The sequence below is a fragment of the Microchirus variegatus genome (genome assembly GCF_963457635.1).
Source record: "Microchirus variegatus genome assembly, chromosome: 19".
NCBI lineage: Eukaryota > Metazoa > Chordata > Actinopteri > Pleuronectiformes > Soleidae > Microchirus > Microchirus variegatus.
Window position 1 is genome coordinate 8,766,516 of NC_139820.1, and position 17,383 is coordinate 8,783,898.

General features: G+C 42.4%; 1 protein-coding gene across 1 annotated transcript; it reads right to left on the bottom strand.

Moving 5' to 3' along the window:
• Positions 1-544: 544 nt before the first annotated feature.
• dusp5 (dual specificity phosphatase 5) lies at positions 545-5,789 on the bottom strand. The gene is made up of 4 exons (XM_083906124.1): positions 5,327-5,789; positions 4,364-4,503; positions 3,630-3,849; positions 545-1,447 (listed from the first exon to the last, which is right to left on the bottom strand). Exons 1-4 carry the CDS (start codon positions 5,688-5,690, stop codon positions 1,044-1,046), a joined length of 1,128 nt encoding a protein of 375 aa, XP_083762250.1. The 5' UTR covers positions 5,691-5,789; the 3' UTR covers positions 545-1,043.
• Between the last annotated feature and the right edge of the window lie 11,594 nt (positions 5,790-17,383).

The window sequence follows — 17,383 nt, forward strand, 5'->3', positions numbered from 1 at the left end:
ACAAGAAATAAACACTCGATAATATCGACATCGCAGAAGCTGCACTGGAAGTTAAATGTGACTACGTGTGTACATATACAATAATTCCGTCACTTTTGATCATATTCTCCTTTTTTATTTGAGCAGTTGGTAGAGTCCAGATGTCTGCCCAACTCGGCGCCAAACATTGGAGAGACTTTCCTCGGAGTACCATACCCCGAAGAATACGCAAGACTAGAGCCAAACTATATAATATAGGTTTATGATTTTGCTAATCTATTTCTAAAAAGTGTAACCAGTTAGAAATCCAGATCAAAATGCATGATTTTAGTAGTTGCACCAACTTGACCAAAAACCCTGGCACATGCAGCCTCATCAAGGCAAAGTCAAGTCACTGCAGGTGTCACTGTTGTCTACTGTTATGAAGTCAGAACTAACATACTGTGAATCTGTTTTGAACAGTTTTATTTAAAAAAAATAAATTAAAAAACAATCAATCATGGGTTTTTTCAGATGATGCAACAATGATTACATGACAGCAAGTTTATTTTGTGGTGAAAACATTTATTAAACACATGTTAATAGCCACATCGTTGAAAAAGATCGGACATACAGTATCTTTCAAATAATTTAGATTTAAATGCATGACTTTATTTTTTTTATTTTTTTTGAATAGGCAAATAAATCACAATATTAACCTAAGGCATGTATATTGCAGTTTATTACTGTGCTGTGTTGTTTCATATCTGCAGCTCAGACGGAAGGAAACCAGCATTGATACCTGCTGCGGGCCATTTATTTGTTAGCTTTTTCCACAGAAGCCATTTTGAGATGTCACAGTAGGAAAAACCGCATTTGTAAATAATTAAATAATAGACATCTGTGTCTTTCCTATTACAACAAGTCAAAAGAACTGCCGTAAAAAAGGCCACTTTCCCAATCCCCATACAAAGAGTACTATTATGTGATCTCCAGTCTATCAGCTGGTTTCAACACCAGGCACGCAGAGAGCAATTCTTTTTTTTTAACTTTTCAAGTAAGACTACAAGCAGTCACAGTTCACTTTAAGGCAGTGCAGTTATTGGGCTCAGTTTGAACTGTTGGTGGACCGGGGATTGCAGGTAAGAGGTAGGAAGGGCGATCACGGACGGCTCAAAGTTTTTGGTGTTGAAGGTGGGGAAGTCATTGGCAAAAAAGGACGCCGACTCTGGGATGCAGGGCGTGGCCGGCTCGGGTGTGGCGGCGTGAGTCGGCGCCGTGGACAGGACCTCCGACTCGAACTGCAGCAGCTGGCCCATGAAGCTGAAGTTAGGCGAGACGACGTCCCTGCGCTGCTTGATGATGTCGAAGGCGGCGTCCAGCTGCAGCTGCTGCGTCCTCATGATGTAGGCCATGCAGATCGTGGGGGAGCGCGAGATGCCTGCTTCGCAGTGGACCAGGACCCTCCCCCCTGATTGCTTGACGTTATCTGTTGGCAAAATGGGAAGTAAACGTTAGAGGTGCATTATGTAATAAAGCTAAAGCAACTGGTCATAAAATCCTCCTAATATGTCACAGAGACTCAGGAATAATGTTCATATAACAAACTGAACTCACCGACAACAACAGTACAGCCAAAATATTTACATTAAAAAAAATATTTTGCAGACTGCAAATCATGTTTATGTTTGAAATCATGTTTTGGCATGTGGCGCCACCAACCAATCATTGCAGTCAGTAGAGTCTCAGCTGCAGAGCAACCACGGGTTGCCAGTCTCGTCAAAAAAAAGTATTTTGAATTTGAATGTAGTAACCGTTTTTGGCCAAATTCTTACATATGGCACCTTTAATAATAGGCTCTAGTGGAGATTTATTACCTGTGTCATGTTCATTATTAAAAACAAAACAGCCATGGTTGTTGCATCATGTGTTATTTTTGTTTTGCTAGTCTGTGTCTGTAATTGATCTTTTTAAAGCGGTGGTAGAGAAGGGTACAATGGATCGACGGGAAAGAACACTTTGATTATTCCCTTTGTATTGCCCCCGATCATCAGCCCTTTCAGGAACGCAGTAAATGTACACACATCCTATACCAGTTTCAGTTGTGCGCACAGACACGAGTGAGTCACAGAGCACAGCTGTATGTGAGACTTCTACCTACGCTGCAGTGGGTGCTGCTGCAGAGTTCACCGTGGCACAGAGCTGTGTTCTAAGTCAGAGCCGCAGCACTCCTACACGCACCTATCCGGATTATCTAATGCCAGCGCACGAATCCCACTCTCTGTCATCTGTGTAAGTGTCGCTCGTGTGACGCATTTCAAGACTCTCTCAACTCCTAGAAACGCTGCTCATTCATCTCACACGTCTACATATAGATACAGGCAGAAAAACCTCCTCACTGTCTCATGTAATCGCTCTCTCTCTCTCTACAAATGAGGGCCACTTGTGTCTGGTCCTGAGAGCCACTGCAGGTAGAACAATGAATATTTCTGACATCTCAGTGAATCACGAATTCCCCCCATCTGCACAGCAAGAGGGGCGACAAAGAAAAGGACTCGGCAGCAGCAGCAGCAGTGGGCGTTTGTTTTTAATGACCATCCTCAACTCAATGGCTGGAGATGGAGATGTTTTCATCCAGAAGGTCAATAATATTTATGATGTCCTCCCCTCCCGACAGCACATCTGTCACCAAGTCAGAGTGGTTGATGAGTTTCGGAGGCCCTCTCTGAAAGCAGGTGACGCTTTTTTGCAGCGTTATGTAACCGACGGTGTTGCTCAAAGGCACTTCAAAAGGTAACAATGCACAACAATAACAGCCTCAGAATTGGTCAGCCAAGCTGCTTGTGGGGGCGAGTGCTGCCCTTGGTTTTGCCTGGTTATAAATAGGTACCAGCACATTGTGTACATCTTTTGCCACTGCTGCTGCTGCTGCTGCTGTTATTATCCTCTCCCACACACACACACACACATGCTGCCTTTTCTTCACAAACACATTCCCTGCCCTCCAGCTGCCCTCAGGTAAATCAATGATTTCCACCTGTACAACAACTGTGCCTTCTATTTGTGTCAATCAGAGCTCTTATCCTCCACTAAACAACCCTGAGTGTATGTGTGTGTTTTTTTTTCTTGTGTGTGTGCCTCCTCTACCCCCGCCATTAACAAGGACAGCTAACCCACTTGTCACACTGACTGGCCACACCCGGTGGACTAAGCCACTCAGATTAGGCCTAGGAGGGCAATGACGGCATGGGAGAGTCTTTTTAGAGTTAAGACGGAAGACAGGGAGGGAGGGGATGGGAGGGGATGGGGGTTGAAGTGAGCAAATCCTGAATGAACGCAGACTGGCTGGAGAGGATGGGGGGGTGGGGGGTGGAGGGTGTTGGGATTGAAACCAGGCGTTCAAGTGATTACAGCCAGGTTTCTTTTTTAGCGCTCTATTTGCGAATGGCAGCGGGTTTGAGGGCTTATTTGAAGACATCCATCTATGTATAGGTGTCAGTGTTTTTGGCACCTTCAGCACCCTAAATATACGAATGGTAAAGCTGGTGTTGGAGGAATGTGTTTATTTCCCTCTCTAGGCGGTGGCTATCAGAGTAAATCATTTTTTTTAACAGAACAGAACACTATGTGATCAGGAAAATAGTAAAAAAAAAGTGGTGTGTTGAACTCACCAATAAAATCTATGGCCTCCTGGAAGTGGGAGCTGATGTCGGCCATGTGGCTGTCCTCCACCGGGATCCACTTGTAGTCGTAGTGGCCCTTGGCCGGCTGCAGGTCCCTGCGCGACACGTTGAGCAAGGCCGTGATGTGAAGGTCACTGAGATAGTCCTGTCTGGAGGCGTGGTAGGCACTACCGAGGTAGAGGAAAGGCAGGATCTCGACGGGTTTACCCTGAGAGTGCAGGAAGAGAGGTGGTGGTGGGGGGGGGAGGACATGGTGAGATAAGGTTTAGGACACAACACACGACCCACAGTCCAAGCCACAACATCCAAGCACCTGCGAGCAGACAAAATGTACGCTGATCCCAGGATTAACGTCACCACAGAGTGAAATGACCTACTATACGACAACCTCAAAACACCTTAGTGTTCCGCAGAGGTTATAAAAGGTCAGATATGAAAGCGTGCTTTTCTGATGTCAGCTGGGCACCAGTCAGCGACCACTCGCTCAACTTTTTTGAGCCAAATATATGATGGCTTGGAAAGCGGTGAAGGTCAAAGACTATCGCATGCACATTGATACGGTATTTTCACGAGCAAATGCCAAATATAAGTCTGTCTGATGTCAGCAGGGGCTTGGATGTGTTTTGTTTCTTATAAATATACGAGGTTATAAATAAGCGAGAGGCTGCGTGAGAGCGCACAGAGATGTCAGGGGGGTGGGGGGGGGGGTGGTGTTTTCATACCTGATCATAATCTGGTTTGTGGCGAGAAAGCTTCTCGTTGTGGGTGTTGACTCTTTTCTCGGTTTCAGTTCCGCTCTGGTCAGTGGATTTCACCTCAGTGCAAAGTTCGGGGTATTGAGAGTGGAAGTTCTCGTATCCTCCTGAGAACAAAGAGTTGAGGGAGTGAGGGGGGGGGGGGGTGAAACACAGGAACATGAATACTGTAATACTGAGAAAGAAAGAAAAAATGCCACCACCTGCACCCACTGACACACACACACAAACACACACACACACACACACACATCTTGAGCAATCGTTTATGAAACAGTCTTAACATCGGATTATAACCTTTATAACCTGATTACACGGGGCGTAATTATGGAGCGCGAGGCTGGTGGTGGACCGCTAATCCGTTTAGGGCCAACATCCTGAGGACGCAGAGGTGACAGACAGGCGGAAGTGCGTTTGAACGCGTTATCACGGACGTGGAAAGAAAGAATTTAATTTAAGAAAAATAACTAAATTAATCTTTTTTTTTTAAATTACATTTTTTTTCTGATTTTCGTCAGTGGAGTATGTTGCGCCACATTTGCCCCGTATTTCTTCTTCTCGCGCACTGACTCATCCGCTCCGTTGACGCACACACACACACACACACACACAGGACATTTATCTCCACAAGAAGAAGTGAGACTGTGTATTGAGAAAGATAATGGGAGAACATTCGCTTTGGCTTTATGAATCAATACCGTGTGACATTTTAAAATCGTCCCTCAAATATGGCTCGATTTTATTTATTTATTTATTTATTTATTTAGTTTTAGTCTCATTTTCTATTTTTAGTCCAACAATGGAAATACTGGGGTTAATAACTATTTCAAGCCTCGAGACACAAAAACTACTTTGTTATAATCTGTATTTAAAGAGAGTCTACGTAAACAATAATAAAAAAATAAAAATATTAAAACATTAATTGCTCACCTTTCAGGAAACAGACGTTAGCTCCGCTCGTCAGATGTGACAGTGTGTTTATTACTATTTGTGCTACGCTGTCCTTCTTCAGTTTCTGCCAGTGGGACGTCCGGTCATCCACAGCTACGATGGCCGAAATGCTTCCCTCCCGAAGCCGTAACAGGGCGCTCTCGTCCGGGATGACAAACTGCAGAGGCACCGGTCCTCCCCGGGACCTGCGCACCACCACCGAGTTGAGGTTGACATTGACGGAGCCTCTGATGTTCGAGTTCGTGAACGACAGAAAGGGCCGACAGTCCACAATAAGGCAGCTCCCACACTCCTTCCTGATGATTTTCCTCAGATGCCGGCAGTCGATGCTGGATACCTTCATGTCGACGCCGCGGGGATGTTGTTGTTGTTGTTGTTGTTGTTATTATTGCCTGGAGAATAAAAGCGCTGGATGCGGGCGACAGTGGAGCCCCGTGCGCGTCTGTGTCTACATTTCCTCCGAGGGGATTCCGGCCGATCGGTTTTATGTGAATGGGACCTCCGGCGCGTGACGTCACGAACCACATATGGACACCGGTGAGGAGTGATCACTGCCGATAACCACGCCCACAACGATGACGGGGGGACTGTGACTCCTCCCCCCCGAGCCCGGGGAGTAAAAACCCCTACTATGCTGTTGTGTTTGATTCAGCCATTACTCACTGTGTGTGTGCTCTGCTCCCGCTCCACGTTAAAGCTGCACTGCGTAACTTTTGGTAAAAATCTTTTGATTATGATGATGATATAATTTTGCTTCCGTTTGATCTTATTAGACAGAAATGATGTAGCATTATTTGTATGTTGAGTCCTTCATCTTAAACAGGCTTTGTCAAGCAATACTATCAGACCTGAGCAAGGGACAGGTGGGGGCAGGAGGCATTTATCCCATATATTATATATGTATTTAAATATATACATATACGTATATATATATATATACATATATATATATACGTACATATATATACATATATTTTATTTTGCCGTGGAGGTACCCACAATCAATTACATGTAGAGGAAACCCTGTATATATATACACACACATATATGTATGTGTGTATATATATATGTATATGCATATATACATATATATATATATATATGTATATATACATATATGTATATATATATACACACACACATACATATATATGTGTATATATATATTTATATGTATACAGGGTTTCCTCTACATGTAATTGATTGTGGCGCACCTCCACGGCAAAATAAAAGCCACCACACCTTCATAATTGTTTTTGTTGTTTTGTTTTGTTGTTTGTTTTTTAACCTTGTTTTCATGTTGTTTTATGTTTATATTAATGTAAATTACTGCATGAAATGTGATTTTGGCACAAAACATGGTTGTTTTTTGTGAAATGTGATGCTACACTGCAAATAGCCTACTCTTATTTTGAAAAACCAACACCATATGCATACATATACTATGCATGTATATACATTTACATATACATATACATATACATACCGCAGGTTTATCCTAACATCACATTTACGCTGATAGAATAGCACATGATAAATGTGATTAAGTATGATATAATACATATCTGCATTTACCAAGTCATAGACGTCCACACAATTTTTCATTTAGGTCACTCATGAATAATCTCTCATGTGATATATGGAGTTCAAGGGTAGTTCAGATGAAGGATGGAGTTGACCAATAGCCATCAGTGTGTACGCATTATATCCCCAAATTAATGAATTTGACATTCCCTGCTTTTACATCACGGCACTCAATCCTAACACATGGATCAAATGTGTGTTTGCATATCAATATGTATGATGACTGTAGTCTACATAGTCCAAATTCTACAATTTTTAAACCAGACTATGTCATACTTCCTGAAAATAATGTTACTCAGTGGCAAGAGTTATATCTTCAAACAAAAGCACCTTTATAAAAAGAATAATCATTTTTAAGTTGTAGTTTGACAGTTTGGGAAACTCTGTACTGTATCATCTGTACTGTAAACATGACAACATAAAGATTGTAAAGGGGGAAACAGCTACAGCTTCTTTTCAAAGGAAACAAAACCAAAAAAAGCTTCCAAATGTCAACCTGTTTCCACAGATGACTGAAGATACTTGTTACTGTAAACTTCCCCATTACATTGAAGCATATACTGTTCCTGGGACGACTTGATCATTTGATCTTATCTCTTGTAAACAGAAATAACACAGACGCGGATCCATTCGCTTACTGTAATCAGAGAGCCGTACTAACTCATGGGGAAATGAATTCAACGTAAGCAAAGTGACAAACACAACACAGACCACCACTGATGTCATCTCTCATTATAGTAAAATGATGTCCTCTGGCAGGCACGCATCCTGTCTGTGTTTCTTAACCCGAGGCAAGGAGTCACACAATCGTTACTTTATGATCGCTCTATGTAGTGACGGCTCTATGTGATAACAATATAAAATGGTGTACAGCATATTAAAGAAATGTCGTGTTGCGTGTGCTATGATGGATGCGAGGACCAAACCCACGGTTTAGTAAATGCTCACACAGTGAATATGTGAGACATGCAATGTGTTGGGTCTGCTGAATAAAATGAATGAATGAATGAATGAATGAATGTGTGGGAATGAAAACGAGGGCAAAACAGACAGAGAAACAGAGCGGCACTGAGCGGTCAGACAGCGAGGCAGACACAGACACAGATGGGCATACTACAGATACAAACAAACAAACAAACAAACAAACAAACAAACAGAGGCAGCAGAGCGAGAGAGAGCACTCCATGCGACAATAGACAGAGCGATGGATGAACAGACGAATAGACAAATGGATGGATGGATGGATGGATAAGGAGATGCCTAGATGGCGGCTGAGGATTAGAGGGACAGCAGGCAGCGTGCCATATGGTCCCGTCTAATCTGGGCTTGTGACATCATGGCTGACGAGCGGGGAGGCCCAACATCCGCTTTCCAAGCCCTCATTTTTTAATGGGGTTTGTTAGTGTCAGCCACAGATAACAACAATGGACTCAGATAAGCCAGATCAATAAAACCACGTTCTACACTCTTAGAAATAAGGGTTCCAAAAGGGTCCTTCTACAAGGGCTGAAGTTCTACCTGGAACCATTGGCTTCTGAAAAACCCTTTCCCGTTCTTGGTAACGCTAAGGGTTCCAGTAAGAACCATTTTGATCCAGAGAACCTTTTAAAACCCTTTTCCTGAACCCTCCAAAAGGGTTCCAGGTAGAACCTTTATAAAAAGGTTCTACCTGGAGGCAAAACGGGTTCTCCTATGAGGACAAGCCCAAGAACCTTATATGCTGACGTTGCTAATTACGTCACTTCCAGGTACCTGGCCAATCACAAGACAGTTGGGAAAGCTCTCGTTGGCTGGCCAATAACAACACAGTTGTGTCTTCTGGGGGTGAGATTTCGGTGTGAAACAGCTCGGCTGATGAGAGCTTCAGTGAGGAGAGATTTGGATCGGGTGATTTCCAGCAACTAGGAGGTTTTTGACCATAAAAACAAGTTAATGTATGTAAGTAGACCTCCATAACTCACATATATGTGCGATAGGACCACTCTATGGGAGCTTTAAAGCAGTGGGTCAGTATGTGTATCTCTGACCCACTTAAAAAAACAAAGAAAGAGGCTGGACAAGGAGGCTGATGTATGTTGCCAGTTTGTGTTCATAAGGGTTTTTCTTTTCACAATGATGATGACTCACTCAGCACGATTGTTGTTTACATTATGTTTTGTTGACAGAAGACTTTACACTGGGGCCGTTTTCATGTGTCCGTTTCTACACTACACGCTATAAGACTCCTTATTGACACCAAACAATGACTGCTGTGCCGACTGAATTAGTACGGTATGCGAGTGCGTCAAGTCACTTCCTGTTCAGAATGTCCCCTTTTTTCCATGTAACTTATAAAAAGCCCTCGAACACAATGGGCTGCCTTCGCTGGGACATGTGTCTCCCGCTCGCTGCTGCTCCCCGCTGCAGCTGCACAGGTGCTTCCTGGTTTGCTGACGGAGCCTTTCAGATGATGATGCTGTTTTCCAAGTAGGGCTCACATTACTCATTTCACCTCAGCTGACCACTGAGTATCACGAGCTGGAATTCCACTCCTACTGAAAATGACTCAAAGAAGAAGTTTCAGTAGAGACACACTAGCTGGCTGTACTTTTATTGGGATAACTTGGAATAATGGTCATTTCTGGAAAATGCTCCCCACAGAATTAAAGGGAAAATCCAAATATGTTTTTTTTTTTTTTTTTTAAGAGAACTGATTTATGATGACTCTGAAGTAATGTTTCAAATACTTCTGGCCACAGTAAATTCAAGCCAAAATGTTTTTTCCAGCTCTTTTGAAGTTCAGCTTCAGCAAAGACACATTCATCATATTTGTCTTCTCTCTGGAAACGGAAAAACAACACAGGCATGAAGGATCACAGACTGACTGAGAGGATTTGTCAAATACTGGACTAATCATTTTGTTTTATTTTCTAAATGCACTTTGTTCATTTTAATAGAAACCTTAAAGAATGTTTAATGAAAATATAATGGGAGTGTAGCTTGAAAGTTGGAGTAGTGTATCAACAATGTCAAGACACATGTATATGTATACATATATGTAGACACATATGTATACATATACACATATGTATACATATACATACATACATGTATACATATACACATATACATTTATGCATACATATACACATATACATATATGTATACATATATACATATATATGTATACATATATAAACATATATATGTATATATATACACACACATATATACATTTACATACATATACACACACATATATACATACACACATATACAATGTATCAACAATGTCAAGACACATATGTATACATATATGTATACATATATACATATATATACATATATACATATATATACATATATATGTATACATATATATACACACATATATACATTTACATACACATACATACATACACATATATATACATATATACACATATATATATAAAAGTGGTACAGTGGGTCTTCTTCCTACCATAGACCCAGACTTTGACTTCTGACTCTACTCTGCACACTGATGTGTCCCTGCGCGAGACACTTAACCCCAAATTGCTCCTGTTGTGTTAGCAGCGTGAGAATTGACATGACCGATGCGTGGCAGACAAATGTGACTGTGTGAGTAAAATTGGTGTGAATCAAAGAATGGCACGACTGTAGAGTGGTCATCAAGACCAGAGTGGCGCTCTATAAAAATAACATCCACCAATATAGCGCCTGGTAACCAGAAAAATGCAACAACAATTGCACGTGATTTCTAAGTAATAACGAAACGGGGGGGAATGGCGAAAGCGTGTTGTCACATGCTGGCTCTTGTTTGTGCAGCACGTCGAAAGGCAGCAACAACAAACGTCAGCACAGTGAGTAAACCACACACTGCAGTCACAATCGCAACCAGTGTGGCAATGGCTGCCAAACTCAACACGGGCCAAGAATGTTTGGTATTTTCTGAGCTCAAGTCATGATATGATGGCCCAGATGACACATGCTGAACACACACACACACAAAGGCTTGAGTCACCCCTCCTTTTCCACCCACTGCTTACCGTCATGTCGTGACACTTGAAGGAAACTGAACTCGGAGAGTTGTGTATCTGTGGCTACGTGTAAGACAGAGAGAGAGAGTTGTGTGTGTGTTTGTGTACATTTTATTTCAAGTTAGACATAAAAACCTTCCTTGTTGATAACGCTTACAGTTAGGCCTGGCTCAGGGAAACCTGAAGCATCCCTTAGTCATGCTGTCGTAGACCTGAGTGAACTCATGTGGTGCACTAACAATCACGCCGTCACACTCAGGGTGTGAATATGACTTCATTATACGTCATTAACCTTGTGAATTTCCATCTTGTCCCCTCTCTCTCGCTCTCTCTATGGCCTCATCTTGTAGGCTGCAGGATCCAGATCCAGTTTCAAGGCTATTATTGTTATCATTAGTCGTATTGTCATCATCATTATTATGAAATGTTATCAATAATCTATGCTACTGCTTGTCATAACTCCCCACCCCCCTTTCTGTCCCTGACCTCGCCTCCATTTTTCCCTTTCACCCCAACCGGTCGAGGCAGATGCTGCACATTTTTGAGTCTGGTTCTGTGAGAGATTGCTTCCTGTTAAAAGGGAGTTTCTTCTCTCGTCTACTGATTCCTAGTGCTTGCTCATTATCCTGTCTCTCTATAATAACGTAAAGGTTTCTGCCTTCAGATAATGTGTGTTGTGATGTGAAAAATAAAATTGAATTGAGGGTTTTTCCATCTTCTCCTAGTACTGGACGGAAAATTGACTCTGGGTTTCCAGGCAAAACGTAGAGTCAAGGCCTGAGGCGGTGACACATTTAGCTCACGTTTTCAACGTAGAGGTGACTGTGCCGTGGGAATTCACTGTACTGAACTTGAGGCACTGAAACCACCACTTGGTCGAAATGTGAAGAAAAACAAGCCCAAAACGACCTGCTGAAGTTCATACTGAACATATGATGATGATATACTATAGAGGACATTGAATCCAACAAACTGCAGATCTCTGCTGGAAGTTTCATGCATAACCATATCTAGTGTTTGCAGAGTCACGGTCATAAAAAATAAAAAAGGAGAAAAAATATCCAGTGAGCAGCAGTTCTCTGGGCACTGAAGCAGATTATGCTACAGCAGCAAAAGTCCACACATAGGGCCTCATTCCTGCCTCTTTGTTAGGTGCTCTGTGTACCGAATACCTAAAGGCAGGTGAATATTTAATTAAAGGGGTCATATTATACCCTATTTCACCCTATTACCCTATTTGTGTCCTAATGAACATGTCTGTGACATGCTTTGGTCAAAATACCATAAGGATGAAGCACCACAGCAGTTCAATCACCCTGCCAAAACAGCCCTGTTCAAAACGCTCGGTTTAGTACGATCTCTTTAGGTCCACCTTAAAGGTCCACCTTAAAAATAAAGTAAAACGCAACTTAAGGGACAGGAAATGACATCAGCCACAGAGTTCTACTGGGAGCTAACATGTACCCACTGGACAGATACATCCTCTGAGGCTGGAAGTTTGTGTAGAACTCTGTGCTGCACTGCGGAGCCAAGATTAGAACTTTTTCGTGGACCTTGCGGACTTCCGGTTTTCGGATACCGTTGCCCTCGCCAGCACTCTCTTGTGTTTTACGGACAAAGCGGAGCTCCGCGAGACAACAATTCCAGGAATTTAGCGCATTGTTGACGTCCCAGTGAGCGCCAAAGTCAACATCGCTTGTTTTATCTCCTGTAAGACTGAGGAGGACCACAAAAACATCTTTTTTCACACTTTGCCGACTGATAGGGCCTCCAGAGTCCCAAATATAAGGATTTAAATCATTAAAAAGTTGATTTTGCATAATATATCCCCTTTAACAGTGAACTAACACTATCAAGTACATCTAAATGTTTCCTTTGCACTAAAAAAACTACTGTGTGTTTATCTACAGTCGGTGCCATTGTGAAGCCATGAATATTCACAAGGAACTGGGTGTACATAGGCCACCGTTTGAAAGTTGACTTTTTAAAGTCAGTATCAAACCATATATATATATATATATATATATATATATATATATGTATATATATATATATATATCGCGGATCTGTCTGGGAACAAAAGGACCTGGGGCTGAGTTCCGACTATTGACAGATGCAGCGATGAATTGTTGTCGTTTTCGTGGGATTTGTCGACGATGAGAAACGTTACAGAACAATGCAAACTGTATTATCTGAAAACAGACCCCATCAGCCGTGCTCTTCAAAAGCTACACTGTATGAAATTGATGATCAGAAAAAGCAGCTTTTCTGCAAATTTAATATTACAGACTCTCGCCTCTGGCTTCTGTCGTCAGACTATTTTCAGAACAAAAGAAAGCTGCTGCACATTTCGTATATCTTTGCTGTATTTGTACACCGCGGACGTCACGGTCACGCCGGTGACGTCTCTTTCTCTTCTTTTTTCCTTTTTTTTCCCCCCTTTTTTGGCTCCCTTCGCCTTCTTGTGTTTCAGCAGAAAAAACGTTGGGCCAGAAATGCAACTGCATGAAATCCTCACGGCCGCGGTGATAAATCAAGTTGAGAGTATGAACACAAGCATGGGAAACTCTCACCCTCCCGTCTGCCTGCTCTGCATTACTACGACTCAGTATTATACGACCGCTGTACAACGATACAAAGCCGTATCCTCTCCTGCTTTGCCCCCAATTAAGTTCAGTGCCTATAAATACACACAGTATACACCACGTTTTTTTTTTTTTAATATATGTCCTCATTTGTGCTACAGCCACAAAACAATAGGAAACCATGTGATAAATGAACAGCAGCAGAGAAAATGCAGCTGGAGTTGTGTTAATGTTACTTTGAGGTGGCACTAAATATCACTTATAGAGTCAGATGGCGGATTATCGACATGCACTTTGCATGGCAGAGTATATAGGTTTTAATACAATAGACTTTGTGGAGAAGTAATACATCACAGTGGCCGTGAACTTGAAGTATTAAACATTATTTACTAACAAGTCTACAGGAAGTGTGTCAGTCAGTGTTCGGCGCATTATTTTCTTCCCCTGCGCCTTTTACGGGCACCGTCAGCAAACAAAAGCCTGGGGGAATTAAAAAATGATTTACAGGCAAAAACAGCCTTCAGCTTCTAGGGAGGATTTCCCATCCTGGCAAACCGGCTTTTGTTGTTGAAGGAAGTACGATCTCTGAACAAGCTCGAAAACATTCCTGTAGACAAGTGTTTGCAGTGTGCAGCTGCGAGTGGAAATGCGGGTGAAAGTGGACAAGCGGCGGAACCATTTTTTCGACAAGATCGCAACCGAGGAGTCTAGAGTCACGTCAAACGCAGAGTCCAGATGGTTTCAGCGCAAAGTGAATTCTTGTTTTTTCTCAAACATCTGAGCAGTACCAATATACCAGAAAATTAGATCATTTTAAAACCCTTTAACACCGAACGTATCGCAGACGACATGTTTGCGCGACCGCAATTACGCGGCGGTTCGTGCGGTCGGAAAAAAATCCTGTGGTTTCTGAAAGCTGAGAAGTTGCACGTGTGGCTATTGCGGTCATTTCACTCGCGCTGTTGCAGGAAGCCGGAGAACCAGCGTCTTTGTCGAAAAACACCTGTACACAAGTGTCCATTAATTTTTTTGGCCTGTTTCTGTACATTGAGACAAACACTCAAACAAATGTGACTTTAAATATGTTTTATACTGTTTATATTTCAAATTTAAAGGTGCAAGTTGCAAAGTTTTGATACCTGAGGGCCAATTTAGGAACCCAACATTGGACTGAGGGCTGCCAAAGGAAAAAAAAACAGAAAGAAATCCCATTTGTAATCATTTTAATGACCAGATTTCATTTCTACAGTTTAGCATTAACTAATATAAGCGTTAATATAATAACACTTTATAATTTACTGGGTAATTACCCAGTATTTTGGCCATTTTTCTTACCTTCCAATTACAGGTTAATACCAAGTAACACATTTCTGTTATATTTACTAGCTACCTACTTATTACTAGCTTATAACCCAATAATACACTAAAATTCACCATATAGAAACCAGGTAAATACCCAGTATTTTTGTTTACACGTATTGGTCTGTATCCAGTAATGTCCAATAAACATTTAACAAGCTTAGTAGCTCTTGGATTAAAACTATCAACTGTAATTCATTGCGGGCCACCAGAAATGTTTCTTCGGGCCGCCATTGGCCCCCAGGCCGCACTTTGAGAACCAATGATCGAAAGCAACTGGCCATAAGTCACAGAGACTCAGGAATAATGTTCATATAACATACCGAATTCACCAACAACAACAGTACAGCCAAAATATTTGCATTAAAACAAATATTTTGCAGACTGCAAATCATGTTTATGTTTTGAAATCATGTTTTGGCATGTGGCGCCACCTACCGCCGTCTACCAATCATTGCAGTCAGTAGAGTCTCAGCTGCCCGAGCAACCACGGGTTGCCAGTTACGTCAGAAAACGAAAACCCTAAAAGACCTCGGAATTTTGAATTTGAACGTAGTAACCGTTTTTGGCCACATTCTTACATATGGCACCTTTAACGCGCAAAAAAAATGGTGTTGGCGTACTACAACTGTGTTTTTATTCTCAATAAAACTTACTCACAGGACATTTTCTGGCCCCTTTTAATGGTTAATGTACATTTTGAGGCTTAAGTGCATTATCAAAGAGCGTCCTCTTAAGGAGTGTTGCATGAGGCAAAAAACATTTGCTTGGAAAGTGAACACACAGTATAAACACTGTCATTTCCCCTGAAAGAGTGGAGGTCCGGAGCAGCAGCTGCCTCCAAATAGGGAGATTATATGTGTGTGTGTGTGTGTGTGTGTGTGTGTGTGTGTGTGTGTGTGTGTGTGTGTTGGCTATTATTTTAAGAATCGCCACATCCCTCACATCAATGTTTTTCCCCCATTTTCTCCAACACACTGGCACCTGCTCCCAGCGATAACAGTTGAGCTTGTGTGTGTGTGTGTGTGTGTGTGTGTGTGTGTGTGTGTGTGTGTGTGTGTGACACTCATGCCTCTTACTACTTCCTGTGACGTGGGCACTCCCTAGACGCCTGAGTCCTATCTATTACATCTTTCCATCCACTGTGTGTGTGTGTGTGTGTGTGTGTGTGTGTGTGTGTGTGTGTGTGTGTGTGTGTGTGTGTGTGTGTGTGTGTGTGTGTGTGTGTGTGTGTGTGTGTGTGTGAGATTAAAGTATAGCGGCACAATCTGTAAGGTCCCAGCGAGTTTAATTCCAGCTGAGTGGATTTGGCTTTGTGCCTCCCACACAGGTGATGAGTGGAGAGGATGGACGAGGAAGAAAAGAAGGGGGTGGGGGGGGGGATACAGGCTGGACAACAGAGGATGAGAGAAGAGGATGGAGGAACAAAACAGAGTGAGAGAGCGAGGGTTGGTACAGACAGACCGACGGAGGGAGGAATGGAGGAAGGAGGGAGGGAGGGGTGGGTGACTCTTAAGTTCCGGTCTTATTATGAATTTATAGAAAAACTGCTTATCTCGGTGGATTCATGCGTGGGAGGGTTTCTGAAATGGCTACAGGTCTCGCAAAATTAGTTTACATGATAAGATTGTGGTGTAAAAACACAAAATTTGCATTTCTAGACATTACATACACAAGCAGTACTGGCAAGTAACAGTGACATAATTACAGAACCAAATTGATTAGATTTTCTTTTAAGCCCCTTCCTTTGTTGTTCAGTCTCTACATGAAGTACAAATGCTGTGTCACAGGCAACAGAAGAAAGCTTATTTCTTCTACTTTCCTGGTGACGTCAAAGAGAATTTCAAGCCGTTTGCATTTTGCAACACAGGGTCAAGTCCGTACGCCTTTCCTGGTGTAAAATTCAAACCCCCACATTTTGTCTTTGCATTGACTTTGTATGTGACCAGGACTTCCTGGAAGGAGAGGTCTGGTATCTCAATGGGACCCTGCACTCTAAATAAAGGATAAACAAACATCAACTTCGAGAATGAACGCAATAAATGGGTCATTACGTGTTTTTGTGAAGATCGAGGGTTTTGACATTTCCTCTTTTCGCTATCGTTCTTTGACAATCTCTCAGAGGAAGAGGAGCTGAGGACAGGACGGTGACTCATACTTTTGTCTGTCTCCATGCAACTTCTCCAATCGGTGACGGAGGTCGCGGCTCGATGCACCGACTCGCTCGACTCCCATTTTCTTGTGTTTTCGTGTGTTTATTTTTTCGTCTAACATCGACTTTATCTCTCCGAGAGCACGGCGCTCACCCATCGCTTTTTGTTTGAGGCATTCCTCCCTCACCCCCCACTCATCCCTTCCTTCCTCCCTCCCTCCCTTCCAACTAACTTTATCTGGATAACCCACTGCCTCTTGATATGGCTCGTCTGTGGGTGGGGTGGGAAGATAGGGTGTTGTAAGGAAGGCAGAAGAGGGAAAGACACCTGAAGGGG